The following is a 19,704-nucleotide window of genomic DNA, read 5'->3' as shown; positions in this document are numbered from 1 at the left end:
TGACATCTTTGCTTTTTAACACCTTAAAGAGGTCTTTTGCAGCAGATTAGCCCAATGCAATGCAAGTTGTTTGATTTCTTGACGCTGCTTCCATGCGTGTTGATTGTGGATCCAAGTAAAATGAAATCCTTGACGACTTCAATCTTTTCTCCATTTATCATGTTGCTTATTAGTCCTGTTTGAGGATTTTTGTTTTATGTTGTGTATAATCCATACTGAATGCTGTGGTCTTTGATCTTCATCAGTAAGCGCTTCAAGTCCTCTTTACTTTCAGCAAGCAAGGTTGTGTCATCTGTATATCCCGAGCTGTTAACGAGTCCTCCTTCAATCCTGATGCCCTATTCTTCAGTTACCTAGATGAAAAAATTCTAGTTCCTGGGCCCATGAAGTAGAGAGCAAGACTCTGGCTCACAGTGACCAATGATGGAATTGCCCTGTAATCTCACCTTATGTACCAGCCACAATTCCTGTGGTTCATCATAAAGACGATATAAGGAATATGTATTTTCTCTGACACCATTCTGAGCTTTCATGTTCTTTTTTAATATTTCAGATTTTATCTTTAACAGTTAAAATAATTTGCATCCATCCTATATCCATTTTCCTTATAAGAGAAATTCATTTTAGTTCAATTCTATTGTTCCAGACTTATGGGGTCAAAAAAAAAAAAAAACAACTTAGAAATATCAGCCAACTTCCTTGTTTTTATTAAATAGTTATCAATGACACGTGTATTGTTCTGTCAGTGGCGTTTGAGTTCTGAGTAACAATATACACATCAGAACAGCTTTTACATGAGGAAAGCTGCAATGAAAAGTACCCAGTGCCTGGCCCACTGAATGTGGAGTGTGCCAGTAACGGGAAGCCCTGGTGGTACAGTGGTTAAGCACTCGATTGCTAACTGGATGTTCTGCAGTTGGAACCCACCAGCTGCTCCGCGGAAGAAAGATGTGGCAGTCTGCTTCTCTAAACATTACAGCCTTGGAAACCCTATGAGGCAGTTGTACTCTGTCTTATAGGGTCACTATGGGTCAGAATCAACTACACAGCAATGGGTTGGGGATAACAATTATTAGTGATGAACTGGATTAGTGATGACTGGAGTTTTTTTAAATTACAAAATGGCAGGAAGGGGTGGACTAAACACAAAAAGCTGGGAGGTAAGACAGGAAAAGCCCATAAACTGGTACTAAGACAGAGGCTGGTCATTAACATAGCAGCAGCAGCAGCTATATCACATTTCATAGTTTCTAACAATTCTCCTACATTAAACCTTACGACAGAAGACTAATGGCAAACTGTCAATAATAAAATATATTTTATAGTACTTTAATCACAGATAGGGAGTCCCTGCGTAGCACAAACGGTTAAGCACCCGACTACTAGCCCAAAGGTTGGCATTTCAAACACACCCAGAGGGGCGTCAAAAGACAGGTCTGGCGATCTGCCTCCAAAAGGTCACGTCCTTGAAAACCCCATGGAGCAATTCTTCTCTGCACGCATGGGATTGCCATGTGTCAGAATCAACTTGACGACAACTAACAACAACAAAAATTATAGACATGCATATGAATCTTAATATGGCAGAATCGTTATATATGATATAAATACAAAGTTTTGAAAGTAAACATACTAAATCATAATTTTTTAAATACATACTTTCTATTCAGAATTTCAGAACTTAGATACGGTACATTTTTATTAAAGCATAACATACGCATAGATTTCTTTTTAATTAAATAAAATTGCTGTCGTGAGCATGTAAATATGCCCCAGTAGAGGCTGGGTTGTGGTTTAAGGAAACAAAAACATTTGTTCAGCACTCCAGCACTCAAATCCTTCTTAGAAGCAGACAGGTTAAAAATAATAAAGGACTAAATACGTATAAGTAATTTAAGACACTACAAATAACACTCGAACACATCTTTTTATTATATACTAAATTTAAAAATACAAATCTTATTAAAAATGCTTATCAAACTTTGTATACATAAGTACTGTCAAATACTATTGGATTATGACATTATACACATTTGCTAAGGTTAATTAGAAACAGAACAAAGTAACATTACTTTGCTGATAATGAGTTTCAGAAGTCAAATATTTTAAAGTTTGGCAACTGTGAAGTAGTGATCTGCACAGGAAAATGTTTGCAGAGGTAAAAGAGTTAAAAAAAAAAACAAAAAACGGAATAATGCAGATATTTCTGCCCTAAGTGTTAATAACTAGATTTCTTCCTCATCCTCTTACGTGTCACTATAACAAAAATTAAAGTGCACAAGACCACCAGGAAAACTTGTTTTGGTTATACCCTAACCATACATTACAGCCATCGTGTTGTGCTGCCATATTGAGGGTTTTGACTCTTTTAACGGCTCCTGAGGCTTTGGAAGTTAATTTTGAATGTGGCGAAGGGAAAGGAGGCCAACACTTTCTAAATTGCACCAAATGGCCTTAAAGTGTAAAAACACTGAAGATAAAAATATTAATTTGGGAATAGATTCAAGGAAGTTATCCCTGTCTATTTCGCCCTAGGAATAAAATTAGAATAAAGACCTAGCTTTACCTCTGGAAAAGGCTTACTTAAAATCTGTTCCAAAAGATCAGACATGTGCAGCAAGCACACAATACTGTCAGTTACTGCCCACCATTTATATGCTGCATCATAAATGCCAGGCATAAATACCTGCTCTCTACAGGTTCACAAGAAATACAGGTACTATGGAAGCATGTCATTACTTGACACTAACTTTACTAATTAACATTATAATTTGTAAAAATAGGTCACCACCATACAATCAAAAAAGAGGAGAAGGAAATCTGCTAGTCTACAAAAGTGCTCCTTTTAGCTTTCAAACCCAATAGCTTAATTTTGGGTAAAACAAGATTGTAAAGTAAAACCATCAGTTCTAAATAAGCTGATGATACCATATATACATACGCAAACATATTATATTTAAATTTCAATGCCGATTTCATACTAATGAACTAGTACAAACCATTTACAGGAAATATTTCATCAGGCTTATTTACAAACACACAATGAATGACAAAGATACAGAAAATTTTAAAAATTGCTGATAACTGCAGCCATTTAGCAACATAGTTCACTAAAGATAAGACAAATTTGCATAATTTAAAAAAAAGAAAAAAGTTTAGTAAGAAACTCTACCACATATATCTATTGGTCACTGGACCTAACAGACAAATAAATGTAATGATCATGATTAAACTTTTATTACTGTTTCTTTTAATAATGTATCAATATGAGGTCTACTTAAAGTACTACCTAAAATACATATCCTCTCACAATTCAATGAGAATATTAAATTATTCAATACATTTTTTACTCTTGTGGCACATCACACTTGGTAACACTAATAAGGTAGATTTAGATAACACTTAAATCATGATTACGAGTGTTTAATTGAATATTTTCCTTTCTGTAGCTGTGAAATGTAAAGCTTAGATTTGCTTCCATCAGGCCTCTTAAACCAAACTTCATCATGGTTAATTGTTGTAATTACAGCACTAAAAGGAGAAGGAAAAAAAAAAAAAATGAATGAACAAATTACAATATGCCTCCTCTGCTCATTTTAGAGTACTAACTATAAAACCAAATGGTAAGGGAAAAAAAAAAAAAGGCTGAGCTACAGCAGCAGATTCAGATACGTAACTGTCATTTACCACTATGCTGCACATTCTACAACACTTAAGAGGTAATTTCCTTTTTTTGCTTAATAGGATTGGGAAAATTTACTTTCCATTAGACCTATTAAATGTACATTATTCCTACTCCATCTCCACCAACCCCCCCCCCCCAAAAAAAGAGAGAGGAGTTAAAACCACCTACTTACGTGGTACTATGCCTCCAAATCCTAACAGCCCAGCTCTGATCCCTTTCCCATCTATGGTGCTCGTATGAATTTTTCTGACACAGCTAAACTTTACATATAAATGTTTTTGAAAATCAATTTGTGTTTAATCCTCTTTATCCTATTTCATCTCTTTTTACAATCTCTTTTATGCTATGTAGTACTAAAAATGTCACAAAAGCAGAAAAAAAAAAAAAAGAATCCAGGGGTATCATATACAATCAAATTCAATGAGCTTCCATGAAAAAAAGTTAATATACACAATGCTCCTGGTATCCTAAAAATTTAAAGATGAAATTAAAACCTCTGTATTTACAAAATGATTATTCTAGCCTAAACCTAAATGCTTTATATACCACAAATTCCTAGAAAAAAGTATTTTCTTACTGCAGAAGGTTACTGCTCTGAGAGTTACATCTTAAACTATTGAAGAACAAAACCAGTGATTAACATTAATATTTTCCAAAGGCCACGAGCAATAAAACTTAGAAGGCTATATAATTATATACACTTTATTTAGGCCTAGCCTTTTAAAGCAATTTTCAATTTTCAAGTCATAATTTAATTACTGTTCCTTTAAGGTTTTCATTAATTTTCCTTTTCTTTCCTACTGTAATCAAAAATTATCTTCTATCCAAAATGCTGTAATACACCCAAAAAGTTAAGGATTAATTTGTACCAAAAATTTGCACTAGCTTGGTTTAAAGGTCATTATATTCAGTGGTAACAAGCCATCTACTATAAGAATTAACAAGTAGGATTATTTAGCTGGCTAAATAATTCTAACATTTCAACTTGTATTTGTTTATGTTCCACAACTTAATATGTAACTCTGGTGTATAAATATTAATACCGGCATATACACATGTTAGTCAAATGATATGTTAAGTGATAAAAAGGATCTATAGCAACTAATGATGCACTGTGAACGCACTATGGAAGCGGCATTTATTGACAACGATATTGTAAACTATAATACTGAGTAACACCGAAATAATAAAGGCTTTTTACCTCGTAGGACATTCATCTTTTTTATCAATACATATTGTTTGTCCACGTATATACCAGTCACCATCATAATACAGTCTTCCTTCTTCAGACCTAGCACTGTGCAGATGTTTTTCCAATTTCACAGGTGCTAAAGGGATCAGTTCAAAAACTGTTATATTAATAAAACATTGTCAGAAGAACAAAAGGGTTAGAACATTAAGAATTAACATTAATCCACCCATAAATGTGAAAAAAACATCAAAAATATTTTTTAGATAACAAAATGTAATAAAAACAAGAGAATTTTATTTCTTACATTCTTTTATATAATCCACTAAGTTTTTAATATAACTGTCAAACAAAACTAAGCAATGAACATCAAATCATCAGTTGACTGGACAAGTACCAGAGGGAAGGTACGTACAATATCAATTACTAGTGTCAATTTTAACTAGGATTTAAAATTTCAATCGCCACATTTCCGCCGAAAATTATATTTCTCACATTTTCTCCCCTGCAGGCCTCTGACGGGGTCCTGGTGGCAGAGTGGTTAAGCATTTGGCTGTTAACCAAAAGGTCGGCAGTTCAAATCCACCAGCCACTCCCCGGAAACCCTATGGGGCAGTTCTACTCTGTCCCATAGGGTCACTATGAGTCAGAATCGACTCCATGGCAATGGGTTTCGTTTTTTGGTTTGGCAGGCCTCTGACACTTCCAAAGAAGCAGGGTTTAATGCAGATTCCAAGAGTTCGCCAGGCTTTTGATTCTAAAGAGGGAGTTGTCCTAAGTAGGACTTCCATTTTTTAAACCCTAAAAATGGTCTGGCATAAGTCAGATAAACTCATACAGAAAAAGAAAAAGTTCTTTATGGCAGCACATTGTCAAAAGCATACCATGAACTAAGTACCTCTTCAGCATTCCAATGTCACTGCTTCAAAGGTCTTCCCAACCACCCTACCCTCTCCTCAACTCATCTTCATCACACCCTTATATTCCCTTCACAGCAATTGCTACAATCTGTAATTATCCTGTTAATTATTCGTTTACATATATTATTCTGCCTCTCCCAGAGAGGTTCCAAGACAGTCCAGGAGGTCCAGCTCTTTCATCATTGCATCCTCAGAGCTTAAAATAGTGCCTATTGGTATGTAAAAAGTGTTCAATAAGTATTCATTCATATGCTTATACAACAAATATTTTCTGAGCACTTCCTATGCATGAGAAACTGGGTGCTGGGGATAAAAGTGACTAAAAGATGTGGCTCAGAACCTTGCGATGCCTTGGTTATGGCCTTGGTTAGGACAAAAAAGTATACAATAAATAAATAAATAATTGTGGTGAGTGCTATGAAGAAAGCAAATAGGATGTAATGCTAAAGATAATGGGATTGGGGGCAATTAAATAGGATAATCGTACTCTCAGATGAATCCATGACCCCCCAAAAATGTTAACAACCACTGCTCTAGAGATTTAGAAAGTTGCCCTTCCAGTTAATTTCCAAGGGAAATACTTTAATAAAATATTGCTGGAATTTCCTGATGTGATATAAAGTTAAAGATAAATGGAAATGTCTCTTACAAATTACTATATCTGTTGAAATGTGACTAGAAATTCCGTTTCTAGTATCTAAAACATGTTTTTTTAAAGAACCTAGTTTGTTTCCCCAAAAGCACAACAAAACAAAACAAAACAAAAACAAACTTAGTTTGATTGTTCTTAGATGGGTTAGGAAATCTCACCTATAGTGAGAGAAGGCAAAAACAAAGAAACTTAACCCAGACAATAACATCCATCACTACCTAGGCAATGATTTTAGACCTTTAAAAAATACCAAGACATGATAGGTTGATGTGAATTTTACTAAGGTATACCTTAGTAAATTTTAGTAAATATTAAACAAAAAAAAACCCCATTGCCATCGAGTCGGTTCCAACTCATAGCTAGTAACCCACCCCCAATAAAAACCCAGCGCTATTAAAAGTGGGTAAATGTCTTGATGGATTCCACTGCCAGCATTGTAATCTCTTTCTTCAGAAAAACGCATGCACAGAAAAAATTCTGCATACAATTTCTAAGGGTTCACAGATTCCCTGAAGCCAATCCATGGACTCCAAAGAGCTTCCCAAGTGGATCATTGGGCCCATAAAGAACATTAAATAAATACTTTTTGAATTACTGATCCATTATTAACAATAATAATGTAACTGAAACAGTGAAAGAAGAAATTTTGAAACTTTTATATGATGTAAAAGACTCCCTAAGAATACCTCATACTTTCAGGTGTTCATAGATGAAATGAAGCTACTGATGGAAGAACTCTCTAGTATGTACATGACTTAAGTGATTCAACAAACCTCCCTAGATAAGATTTCTGAATTCAAACTAAATGACTTACGTTCTGTTTTCACTCTGTGTGGACCCAATGTAGCCATTGCCTTAATAAAAAAAAAGAAGTTGCCTCAGTTCATAGATCAAAAATACATATTGGTATATACTCAATATATATAACATTCCCGATCAGCTCAATAACAAAGACAATGAAATATAATCTTCAGCTGCCTTAATAAATTTTTTGTCTAAGACCATAAAGGTCCCTAGGTGGCATAAATAATTTGCACTCGACTGCGAACCTAAAGGTTGGTGGTTCAAACCCACCCAGTGGTACTGCAGAAGATAGGCCTGTTATTTGCTTCCATTAAGACTGCAGCCAAGAAAACCCTATGGAGCAGTTCTACTCTGTAACACATGGGGTCGCTATGAGTCCATATTGACTCAATGGCAACTAACAACAACAAAGATCATAAAAAAATGTATATAAAGAATAACAATTTCTCCTACACGTTATCAATACCTGAAATAATATCTAAAGGTCAACTAAGAGGTTTCTAAAAAAAGGAAAACAAGTCTCCACTTTCCAACAAGCACAGAAAATCCTATCATTCTTGAATGTTTAATGATATATTACAAGACAAAATAAGGGTTCAAATATTCACTTTTGTTCATTCAACAAATATTTATCAAGTGCTTTCTAAAAGTCAGGACTGGGCTAAGCACTAGGTAAGTGTGATGGTTAAGGTTGTGTGTGTCAACTTGGCTGGGCCTTGATTCTCAGTGGTTTGGCAGTTATGTAATGATGTAGTCATTATCCATTTTGTGATATAATGAAATCAACCTCCATGATGTGATCTGATATGATCAGCCAATCAGTTGTAAGGGGAATTTCCTTGAGGCTGTGGCTTGCATTCAATATATATAGACATTCTGGCAAAGCTTGCAGGCTTTTGCCCACTCTGGATCATGCATCTGGACTGTCATCATCTGACCTCTGGTTCTTGGGACTTGAGCTAGCGACCTGCTATATTGCCGGCCGATCTTGGGATTTGTCGGCCTCCACAACCTGTGAGGCAGCAGCCTGCCCTCTTACCTACCAATCATGTAGTCATCAGCCTCTGAGCCTGTGAGCCAGCAGCCTGCTGTCTGAACTGCCGATCTTCAGTTTGTCGGCCCCTACAGCTATATGCGTCAGGAGAAGCCTCCAGCCTGATGCCTGACCAAGGACTTGGGACTTGTCAGCCTCTACAACCGTGTGAGACGTTTCCTTGAGATAAATCTCTCTCTCTCTATCAATGTATATGTATGTGTATGTATATAAATACACACACACACCCCTCACAGGTTTTGCTTCTATAGAGAACTCAGCCTAAGACACTAAATAAATGTTTTTCTGGTCTCTGCATAAATTATTAAGTACATTATTAGAGAAAAAAATATATATAGTCAAACTGTTGACGTGTCTTTAATTCTTAAAATATTCTTGCAGTGCTCTGTTATCTGTAATAACTACCTTGGACAGAATATCATAAAAATAAAGCAATTTCATAATCATATTTTGATGTATTAGTGAAAAAAACATGAATTTTTAAAAAGTAGATTACAAAAACATACTGTGTTCCACTGCTGTTTAATCATACCTTCCTAATTGTTGTCCAGTCTTCAAGAATATCAAGATCTTGAAGCATATAAACTATATATGGACGTTGAAAAGTCAAGGCAATGTAGCTGTAAGAATATCACACTTTGAATTATATTTCCAAAGTTCTATTGTTCAGAGAATGAAACAATGGTTTATGGACATAATCCTCTGGTATGCTGAATTCTGACTTAAAATTATTCTTCAAAAAACTTAGTACCAGGGTAAAACACTCCAGTCTCCAGATGCCACAAACCATGTTTCCTCAATTCTATGGTATCATTGATTATAAGATATACCACCAACCTAATCACTGGTTTGAGGAGGGGGGAAAAATGGTGGGGGCAGGGGGATGGTACTGTAGGGAATGCCAAGACTGAATGCACACATTGATTTAAAGGCACTCCAATTTCAGAGGCATTAAACATGTTTTTAAAAAAGTACATATGAAAATTGGACAACCATGCTATATACTAACTAGCTGTTTTACATCGAAGCCCTTGTGAGCTATAAATTCACATTAATTTTCAAAGTTGAGATTGTGATTAAATTTCTACCCCTTTCCCACACCTCTTATCCAAAGTCTGTGTGTCTGCCTTCAGGTTTATAAATCACCTATTGCCTGTTACACAACCATGCAAATGAAGTCAATGTGTACTAATGAAAGTTACGAAGGTATGCACGATGCAAAAAAGTACATAAATGCAAAGAAAAAAACCCAGAAGATTTGGAAAAGGATATCTGATACAACAACTGGCTTCTTTTTGTCAGGACTGAAAGGATCCTTCCTCTTTTTTCTTGACTGAAGTTCATCATTCCATAACTCTGCCAAGTAAATAAAACACTAAGTATTAGCTGATTTCTGGCAATCAAAGGGGAAAAAAGAACTAGATAATTTCATCGTGGCTATTTGTTTTTACATTAGAAAGTTCATTAGCAGCTACGTATATACACATAAAACTATCTAATTTCTTGGGCAGCTATACACTTCTGATTTTTCCTCTCCCTTTTTTTGATAAAGCGAACATAACTTGCACTTCAGGCAGCATAGTGTCTAACACCTAACGAACATATGTCAGGCACTTGTGTAAGCATATATTACATGCGTTGTTTCACCTAATACTCAAAGCTACCTAGGAAGTAAATATTCTTATTACTTCCATTTTACAGATGAGGAAATCTAGTAGGTGATGGAGCACCCATGTCAGAGCTCAGCTTATCGGACTCCACTATGCCTACTCTATATCAGAGACATGAAATTTATGACAGATAAAATAAAACATATTCAAGAACAGTAGGATACAGTAAACCTTCCACCCAACACTGAAAACTTTTCCATAATATCCAAGAAAAAACCAATATCATATTGGTCTGATCTAATTATTGAAAAGTGTTTCCTTTCTCTGAGACAAAAATCTACCTCCCTGTAATTTCTACCCATTTGTTCTAGTTTCGCTGGCATAACTGGATATCCATCTGCAAAAAAATGAAACAAGACCCATACCTCACTCCATGCACAAAAACGAGCTCAAAATGGATCAAAGACCTAAATAGGAAATCTAAAACAATAAAGATCATGGAAGAAAAAATAGGGATAATGATAGGAGCCCTTATACATGGCATAAACAATATACAAAACATTATTAACAATGCAGAAGAAAAACTAGATAACCGGGAGCTGCTAAAAATCAAACATCTATGCTCACCCAAAGACTCCACCATTTGCCCTAGTTAGTTTAGAGCCAAAGAGGAAAGTTTTTATTCCTTTTTCCACATGACAGCCTTTCAAGACTTAGAGGGAACAACATACACTGTAGCTGTCTTCCAGTACTATTCTAACAGCTGGCTTCTGACACACTTCTATTTTGCTCCTTTTCATGTGTTCTATTTTCTTGTATCTTTTTAAAGTGTGAGTTCAGATCAAAGTAATATTCACAACCATATCAAATTCTTTAAAAGCTTTCCCTTTTTCCTGTTCATTAGTACACTTTATTTACATGCCATTATTAACATTAGGAGATTTAGGTATTTCGAGATACTATAGTAAACCAAAGGTTTGGCGTCACTCAAACTAAATACCACAATCACATCATCCCTTACCTGAGGTAATATCAATGCTGTGCCTATCCTCTTCAAGCCTTCTTATCTTCTCCTCTAGTTCACTCTGGACTGTATCATATAACAAAAGCTTTTCACTCTGAAAAAAAAATAGATCACACGTAAGAAGAAAGAAAAAAGTACTAAATAACTTACTGTTAAAGTACTTTAATATATGATGCTTTTGTGTTCACTCTTTTTAGTTCAACTTGAAAATTTTAATGAAATGTCAAATATATGAAAGAAGTAAAACTAGAAAATATAGATTCTAAATACAGATTTAACTACATGAAATTAAATTATGTTTAAAAACATTCAAATTTACATGTGATAAACAAGGAGGTAAATATTTACTTTATAAAACTCATAGAAGCTCCCATGTCCCTCTGCAAATATACGCAGGTCCCACCTGTCTCTGTAATGGAGAACCCATCCTATGAAGTGCATCATTATAAAATGGATCATATTTTCTTTTAAAAACAATAATTGGGTCTTTATTCCTCACGAATACCTGGGCATCGAATTAAAATTGCCTAATATATCACAAACAAGTCCAAAGAGCCAAACTATGACCTTCCATATATTCCACCTGAATTTAGAGACCATCTCTCTAATAGATTTGACACAGTGAACACTGATGACCAAAGACCAGACAAGTTGTGGGATGAAATCAAAGACATCATACATGAAGAAAGCAAAAGGTCATTAAAAAGACATAAAAAAAAAAAGGTCAAAATGGATGTCAGAAGAGACTCTGAAATTTGCTCTTGAACACAGAGTAGCTAAAGTGACTGGAAGAAATGATGAAAGAGCTGAAGAAAAAAACTCAAGCCTTGAATTGCAATACTGAACGATTCTACGGGCAAAAAAGTTAACGACGCACGAAGCATCAAAAGAAGATGGAAGAAGTACACAGAGTAATTGTACCAAAAAATAACTGGTCAATGTTCAACCATTTCAGGAGGTAACATAGGATTAAGAACCAATGCTACTGAAGGAAGAGGTCAAAGCTGCACTGAAGGCACTGGCGAAAAACCAGACTCCTGGAACTGATGGAGTGTCAATTGAGATGTTTCAACAAATGGATGCAACACTGGAAGCGCTCACTTGTCTATGCCAAGAAACTTGGAAGACAGCTACCTGGCCAACCAACTGGAAGAAATCCATATACCTGTTTATTCCAAAGAAAGGTGATTCAATGCAATGTGCAAATTATTGAACAGTATCATTAATATCACACGCAAGTAAAATTATGGTGAAGATAACTCAAAAATGGTTGCAGCAGTACATTGACAGGGAACTGCCAGAAATTCAAGCCAGATTCAGAGGAGGACTTGGAATGAGGGATATCACTGCTGATGTCAGATGGATCTTGGCTGAGAGCAGAGAACATGAGAAAGATTTTACCTGTGTTTTATTGATTATGGAAAGGCATTTGACTATGTGGATTGTCTTAGTCATCTAGTGCTGCTATAACAGAAATACCACAAGTGAATGGCTTTAACAAAGAGTAATTTATTCTCTCACAGTCTAGTAGGCTACAAGTCCAAATTCAGTGTGTCAGCTCCAGGGGAAGGTTTTTTTCTGTCAGCTCTGGAGGAAGGTCCATGTCATCAATCCTTCCTTGGCCTAGGAGCTTTTCCACATAGGAACCTCAGGTCCAAAAGACACACTTTGCTCCCTGCACTGCGTTCTTGGTGGTATGAGGTCCCCATGTCTCTCTGCTCCCTTCCCTCTTTTATATCTCAAAAAAGACTGGCTTAAGACACTATCTAACCTTGTAGATCTCATCAATATAACTGCCACGAATCCATTTCATTACATCATAGTGATAGGATTTACAACATGCAGGGAAGTAACATCAGATGACAAAATGGTAAATAATCATACAATACTGGAAATCATGACCTAGCCAAGTTGACAGATATTTTGGGGGGACATAATTCAATCCATGACAGGAATTATAACAAATTATGGATAACATTGTGAAGAATGGGAATTCCAGAACAGTTAATTGTGCTCATGTGGAGCCCGTACATAGACCAAGAGGCAGCTGTTTGAACAAAGGTGCATCAGGGTTGTATCCTTTCACCATACTTATTCACCATGTATGCCAAGAAAATAATCCAAGAAACTGAACTATATGAAGAAGAACATGGCATCAGAATTGGAGGAAGGCTTATTAACAACCTGTGATGTGTAGATGACACAACCTTGCTTGCTGAAAGTGAAGAGGACTTGAAGCACTTCCTGATGAAGATCAAAGACTACAGCCTTAAGTATGGATTACACCTCAACATAAAGAAAACAAAAATCCTCACAACTGGACCAATAAGTAACATCACAGTAAACACAGAAAAGATTGAAGTTGTCAAGGATTTCATTTTACTTGGATCCACAATAAACACCCATGGAAGCAGCAGTCAAGAAATCAAACGACATATTCCATTGGGCAAATGTGCTGCAAAAGACCTCATTAAAGTGTTAAAAACCAAAGATTTAATCTTCAAGACTAAGGTTCGCCTGACCCAAGCCATGGCATTTTCAACTGCCTCATGTGCATTCGAAAGATGGGCAACGAATAAGGAAGATCAAAGATGAACCGATGCTTTGAGCTATGTTGTTGGTAACAAAAACCGAGTATACCACAGACTGCCAGAAGAACGAACAAGTCTGCCTTGGAAGAAGTACAGCCAGAACGCTCCTCAGAAGCGAGGATGGTGAAACTTCATCTCACATACTTTGGACACATTATCAGCAGGGACAAGCCCCTGGAGAAGGACATCATGCTTGGTAGAGGGTAAGTGAAAAGGGAAGAACCTCAAGCAAATAGATTTACACAGTGGCTGCAACAATGGCTTAAACCTAGCAGTAACTATGAGGATGGTGCAGAACCCCAAGCAGTGTTTTGTTCTGTTGTACATAGGGTTGGTATGAGTTGGAGCCAACTCAACAGCACCCAACAACAAATAACAATGATTTATCACACAGAGAAAGATTCAAGTTGAAATTTTATAATCATTTAAAATAATTCAATTAAATCAAAATCATAAAATTACAGACTAAATCATATCTAAATCTTTCGACAAAATTACAGACTGACCGAATGACTTGCTAAAGAAGACAAGACTATTTACTAGCAGATCAAACTGGAACCCAGGCCTATCATTTCTAGTCTACTGTTCTTTTAATCATATAACACTGTATCCCTTACTTAAAAGCCCACAAAATGTGCATTTAAGTATGATGTACAGATTCGTTATATAAAAAGCCTATAACAGATTCCCAACCTACCACTAGATGTTTACCTTTAGTAAGAATATTAGGCAACTGGGATTTAGTTAGATATGCGTGCCTGTGGAAGCTACTGGGATATTATTAGATATGACTGCCTTAAGGAAGACATAGGCCACACTCATGTAGACGGCATTACTAGTATCAATCGTTAAGTCCTTTCTTTAGGATATGGAAATTTAGAGTCTGCACATGTTTAAAGATACTCCTGAGTGGTAGGAAAAAGATGGCTGTGTCAATTTGAGGCAAGCCAGGAGCTAGAGAAAAAGCAAAGCTAAAGAAGACTAAAACTAGGTCTCATATGAAAGATCATCTGACATGCTATTCTCTAGGCTTACTTTCTGTTACTTCCTACATTTACTTCCTTTTGATTGTTGCCTTGCCTTTGTTAAAGTCTTATGTATCCAGCCTTATGTATGTGGTGCTACAAGAATCAGAAAATGTTGTATCAGAGGAAAAGGGAGAACAGGTCCCACCATGGTCAGGATAGTGTGGTAGCTGTAAAGACAGCCAGACTTCCCAACTAAAGATGACTCTAAATTCAGAGCTAGAGTGATAAGGCATTTATTTTTAAGAACGTGAAAGTTTAACTAGAGTATTCTATTGATAAATTTGCCTTTGGCCAAGCAGAAATTCTAAAATAAATCCACTAATAAATCTTTGTAATTTTTTTTAAAGCTACAATGCGACTGAAACATTTAAAGCTTTGAAGTCATCTCTAAATATTGTAAAGGTGGCACAACCAGTTAAGCCCTCGACTATGAGACAAAAGGTTGGTGGTTCAAATCCACCCAGAGGCACCTTGGAGGACAGGCCTGGTGATCTGCTTCTGAAAGGTCACAGCCTTGAAGACCCTATGGAGTAGTTCTACTCTGCACACATGGGGTTGCCATGAGTTGGAATCAACTCAAAGGCAACTAACAACAACAACAATACTTTAAACTATAAAGGTAGAAGTGCTGCTCTAAGGAAAGCCACCCATTAGGACATGGAACAGTGAAGCAGCCTGTAGAAAGACCCAGTTGGGGAAGAAATGAGGCTTCTATCCAACAAGTGGCATCGACTAGCCAGGCTTGTGAAGAGTCACTTTGGAAGAGGATCCTCTAGCCCCTATAACCCTTCAGATAACTGCATCCTCAGTTGACATTTTGACAGCAACTTGTGTGGTTCCCTGAGTCAGAACCCCCCAGCTGAGTATCTCCCAAATTCCTAACCACAGAAACATGAAAATAATGTTTATTGTTGTTTTTAGCTACTAAATTTTGCAGTAATTTGTTACAAAGCAAGAGATAATAAATACAAGAGGTCTCAAAAACTCAATTCTATGTACCCTTTCCCAGGAAAGACATACTTTGCCACACTGAAAGAGAAAACAAGATCTAGTGGGAGAGCGATGAAGGGAATTTTCAGGGTGATAGTGAAGAGATATCCATGAAAACAGAGATGAGGTTGGCCTAGAGAGCATGTGTGAAGGATGGAGCAGGATGGAGGAGGAGAACGGGGACTCCAGGGGGTAGAGGGGTTGCTTCCAGGAGGAAGTCCTCCAGAAGAAAAAGGAGTTCATGGATTGTCTGATGCACAGTGAGAACAGCATTAGGGGACTTCCATATCTGCTGGAATCTCTGAGAAGAACTGATAAATACAGAGAATACTAACAACCAATAAATAAAAAGAAAATAAATGAAGCTATTATTAATTCCAAGGTTTTAAAAAAAAGCTGTATAAGAAAGGGAGTTTAATCATAGTATAACTCTTCGCTCAATGAACAATGTTTATGGCTGTAACAAAAATTGTGACATAACAATATTAGAAGAACAGGATGAGGAGAACTGCTATGGAATCCTCAACTTCCATAACAGGAAGCCAACAGATAATGTCTAGAACTGATATTAATTAGAAATATAAAGGCAAATTCCAGAATTGGTAGATAAAAGAGTTAAAATTAATTGTCTCTAGGATGTAGAATTTAGAAGTGGGGCAAGAGACTGTTGTTTTTCATTATAAACCTGGGGCCTTCACAATATGCACACATATTACCTGCCAAAATTAAAATTTTTAAAGGAGTATTTACAGCAATAGGAAAATGCTCATGAAATGCTGCTTGAAAAAAGTTAAGATACAAAGTAGTATGTATAGAATGAAAACAGCAGTGTACAAAAAAATTCACACAAACATACACATACTTATTAACAGTGATGACCTCCAGTTAGTAGATTATGGATGACTTCATTACCTTCTTTAGACTTTATTTCTCAAGTTTTCTCAATAAACACTTATTAATGTTATAATCAGGATAAAATTCATTAAATGAACAATCAAATGATCAGAGTTTTGAACACCTCTCACCAATCTTCTCAAGGACTGGAATCCTAACTCTGAACCATGAAGGCCTCTAACTCAGACCTTGCGACCACCTGCCGTCAGATCTTAAGATTGCCCTGTGGTGAGGCTTAAGTGAGAGAACTGAAAAAAACCATCTCCACCTGTCTTAGTGTCGGCACATCAGGGTATTCTATAAACGTGGTTTCCTTATTTTGATACAAACCATCTGCTGCCTTGATTGTCTGTGTGGATTTTGGTACACTATATGCATACCCATGTGAACATATCCAGTCTGGTCCTAGGCCCTGCTCTCTATCTGTTGCTAATCAAACTTTTATTCTGGCAACTGGTAGAGTGAAGTCCTTCTTTCCACTTCCACTGCCTCTCATTAATTTCTATATATGAATTTTAGTAAAGAAGTAAGGAATAAGCAGACAAAAGCCTTGAACAATGACATTCAGATTTAGTGGTAAACTGCATGAGTCACTAGAAAGATCAAATGATTTCAATCCTGGTTCTACTGCTCACGAACTGTGTGACCCTCAGTGAACTCCTTACTGGCTCTGAGCCTCAGTTATCTCATGCGTAAATTCAAGATAATTTCTATCCCAAAAAAGGTTGTTTTAGGATTAAAATGAGTGAATATAAAATACATAAAACTTTAAATGTAAGTTTTCTTTCACCCTTTCTCTATTTCTTTTGCCTAAAATGCCCTTTAAAAATGCCCTTTAAGTACTGGTAAATATCTTCAGATTAATTACACAGCTAAATAGATTCATTACATGTTAAACATTAAAAAAAAAAAATCAGGCCATAACTACACTAAAAAATTTACATAAATATTTAGCATCTTATGGAAGAGGAAGGACTTTTGAAATGGAATAATGATGGAAGAAAAAGAAAATGTATTTTTCTAAGTGAAAAACAACTTGAAGATGACTTGCTGACTTTTGTTTCTGGCAATATAGTAAACTAGACATCCATCCTAAGGAAAAAAACAAAGAGCCTCCCAACACACCTAGACAGATATCCTAGATAAAATATCATAAACATCCTTTTAAAGGTATAGCTAAGCTCTTAGGAAAACTGGAGATATCCCCAAGGACAAAAAATAAAGAAGGTGCATGCCAACCTGATGGTGAATCTGTGACTTCCTTGAGGAAGGTATTTGCTGGTTTTTAATGACTGCTTGAGAAACAGAGAAAGGTCTCCAGCCTAAGCAAAATGGAGAGCAGGAACTGGGTTCCTTGCATAAAGCCCTGAAGGGTAACACCGTCAATGAAATGCTATACTAGAAAAGTTGTACCTGAGGGAAATAGATCTGCCTCAGCCTAGGCTCTAAGTGCAAACCTGATTTTAATCATGAAGAAATAACAGGCCAACTCAAATTGAGGAACATTCTACAAAACAACTGGCACGAAATCTGAAAAACATCAAGATTATGAAATTTAAGGAAAGACTAAGGAATTGTTCCACATTGAAGGAGACTAAAAAGACATGACAACTAAATGTAACGACAATTAAAGACAACATGTAATTCTTAACAGATCCTTTGGCTATAAAAGATGTTACTAAGACAACTGCTGAGCTTGTGTGGAGTCAGAGGATCAGGAGGCAGCACTGTATCGATGTACATTTGCTGACTTTAACGACTGTACTGTGGCTATGTAAGAGAACGTCCTTGTTTGTACGAAATATACATCAAATTCAGGGATGATGGGGCATCATGTTGTCAATTCACTCTCAAATGGTTCACCAAAAAGTTCTTTGTACTTTCTTGCAAGTATGAGGCTGTGATCATAAAGACCATCTGCACTAAACACTGAGAACAGATAGACAATTACAATTTTAAATCTATTTCTATGGAAGAGAAAAATATGGAATATTCTCTTTTCATTTTATGAGTATTGAAATCAAACCAGACAAAAACAGTATGAGAATTGAAAATTAAATCTCACTTATAAACATAAAACTTTTAAATGAAATATTAGCAAAATGAGTCTGGCAATGCACGAGAAAATAATCATCCTAGGAATCAAAGGATGGTTTGTATTCCTTGGATGTACTAGAGTATACATTAATAATGTAAGTCACTGCATTAATATACTAAGAGCAAAAAACCATGGCTACTTCAATAGATGCAGACAAACCATTCGACAAAATCCAACGACTATTCAAGGTAAAAAGTCTTAACAAAAAATCAAGACATAAAAGGAAATTTCCTATACTTGATAAAACACGTATTTGCCAAAACGCAACAGTAAATTTCATATTTACTGAAAAACTGTTAGAAACATTCCCTTAAAATCAAGAACACAACAAAGAGGTCTGTTCTCACTGTTTCCATGCTATATTAGAAATCTTAGCTAGTGCCATTAAGACAAGTGAAATAAATAAGAAAAATAAAGATCAAAATAGAAGAAACAAACTGCTACTCACAAATGATATTATTACCGACCGACATGGAAAATCTAAGAGAATCTGTAATCAAATTATAAGAATTAAGAAAATACTGTAAGTTTGCTAGAGATAATATCAGTAGACTAAATCACTTTTCTATACATCAGGAGAAAATGGAAAGTCATTTTTAAAAAGATGTTTACAATGATAACAAAATTTAACAATTTTAAAAAGAAAAAGGGCAAGGCAAGATTATCAAGTTATGGAGTTATCAAGACCTACTAGACTGAAAGTCATAGAAAAAGAAACTGCCAAACAGACCAAATGAACAGACAAAAAAAAACTACAAACAGACCCGCCCATGTCGATACTTGATATACAAAAGAAATGGAATTGCTGATTAGTGGGAAAATGACGGACTATATAATAAATGGTGCTGGCATAACTACGTTTTCATATGCAAAAAAAAAGCAAAAATTAGATCCACACTTTACACTATTCACAAAAATTAATGAAAGGCAGTTTAACAACCTAAATACTAAAAGCAATATTTCAACTTTTAAAGGAAAATATATCTTTTTTTATCTCAATATGAGGAAGATATTAAAAGCACATATCATAAAGAAAAGATGTTGAATTCAAATACATTAAAATATAAAGCTTCTATGCATCAAGTCATCATAAAGAGTGAATATACATCCCACCACCTGGGTTAAAATATTTGCAAAGTATATAACTAGCAAAGCATTTGTATCA

At 35.7% G+C, this 19,704-nt stretch overlaps 1 protein-coding gene across 1 annotated transcript in view; it reads right to left on the bottom strand.

Annotated features, from left to right (window-relative positions):
* Positions 1-2,003: 2,003 nt before the first annotated feature.
* BRMS1L (BRMS1 like transcriptional repressor) overlaps positions 2,004-19,704 on the bottom strand; it is a 41,692-nt gene continuing 23,991 nt past the window's right edge. Inside the window, exons 5-10 of the mRNA XM_049898440.1 lie at positions 10,936-11,032; positions 9,577-9,660; positions 8,837-8,901; positions 7,261-7,300; positions 4,887-5,013; positions 2,004-3,531 (exon numbers count right to left, since the gene is read on the bottom strand). Of these exons, the coding sequence (XP_049754397.1) occupies positions 3,414-3,531; positions 4,887-5,013; positions 7,261-7,300; positions 8,837-8,901; positions 9,577-9,660; positions 10,936-11,032 (531 nt within the window). The 3' untranslated portion in view covers positions 2,004-3,413. The remainder of the gene's footprint in view (positions 3,532-4,886; positions 5,014-7,260; positions 7,301-8,836; positions 8,902-9,576; positions 9,661-10,935; positions 11,033-19,704) is intronic.

The sequence above is a fragment of the Elephas maximus genome, chromosome 10 (genome assembly GCF_024166365.1).
Source record: "Elephas maximus indicus isolate mEleMax1 chromosome 10, mEleMax1 primary haplotype, whole genome shotgun sequence".
In the NCBI taxonomy this organism is placed as follows: Eukaryota; Metazoa; Chordata; class Mammalia; order Proboscidea; family Elephantidae; genus Elephas; species Elephas maximus.
Note: the sequence above shows the minus strand (reverse complement) of the source record. Positions and strands in the feature narration are given on the sequence as shown.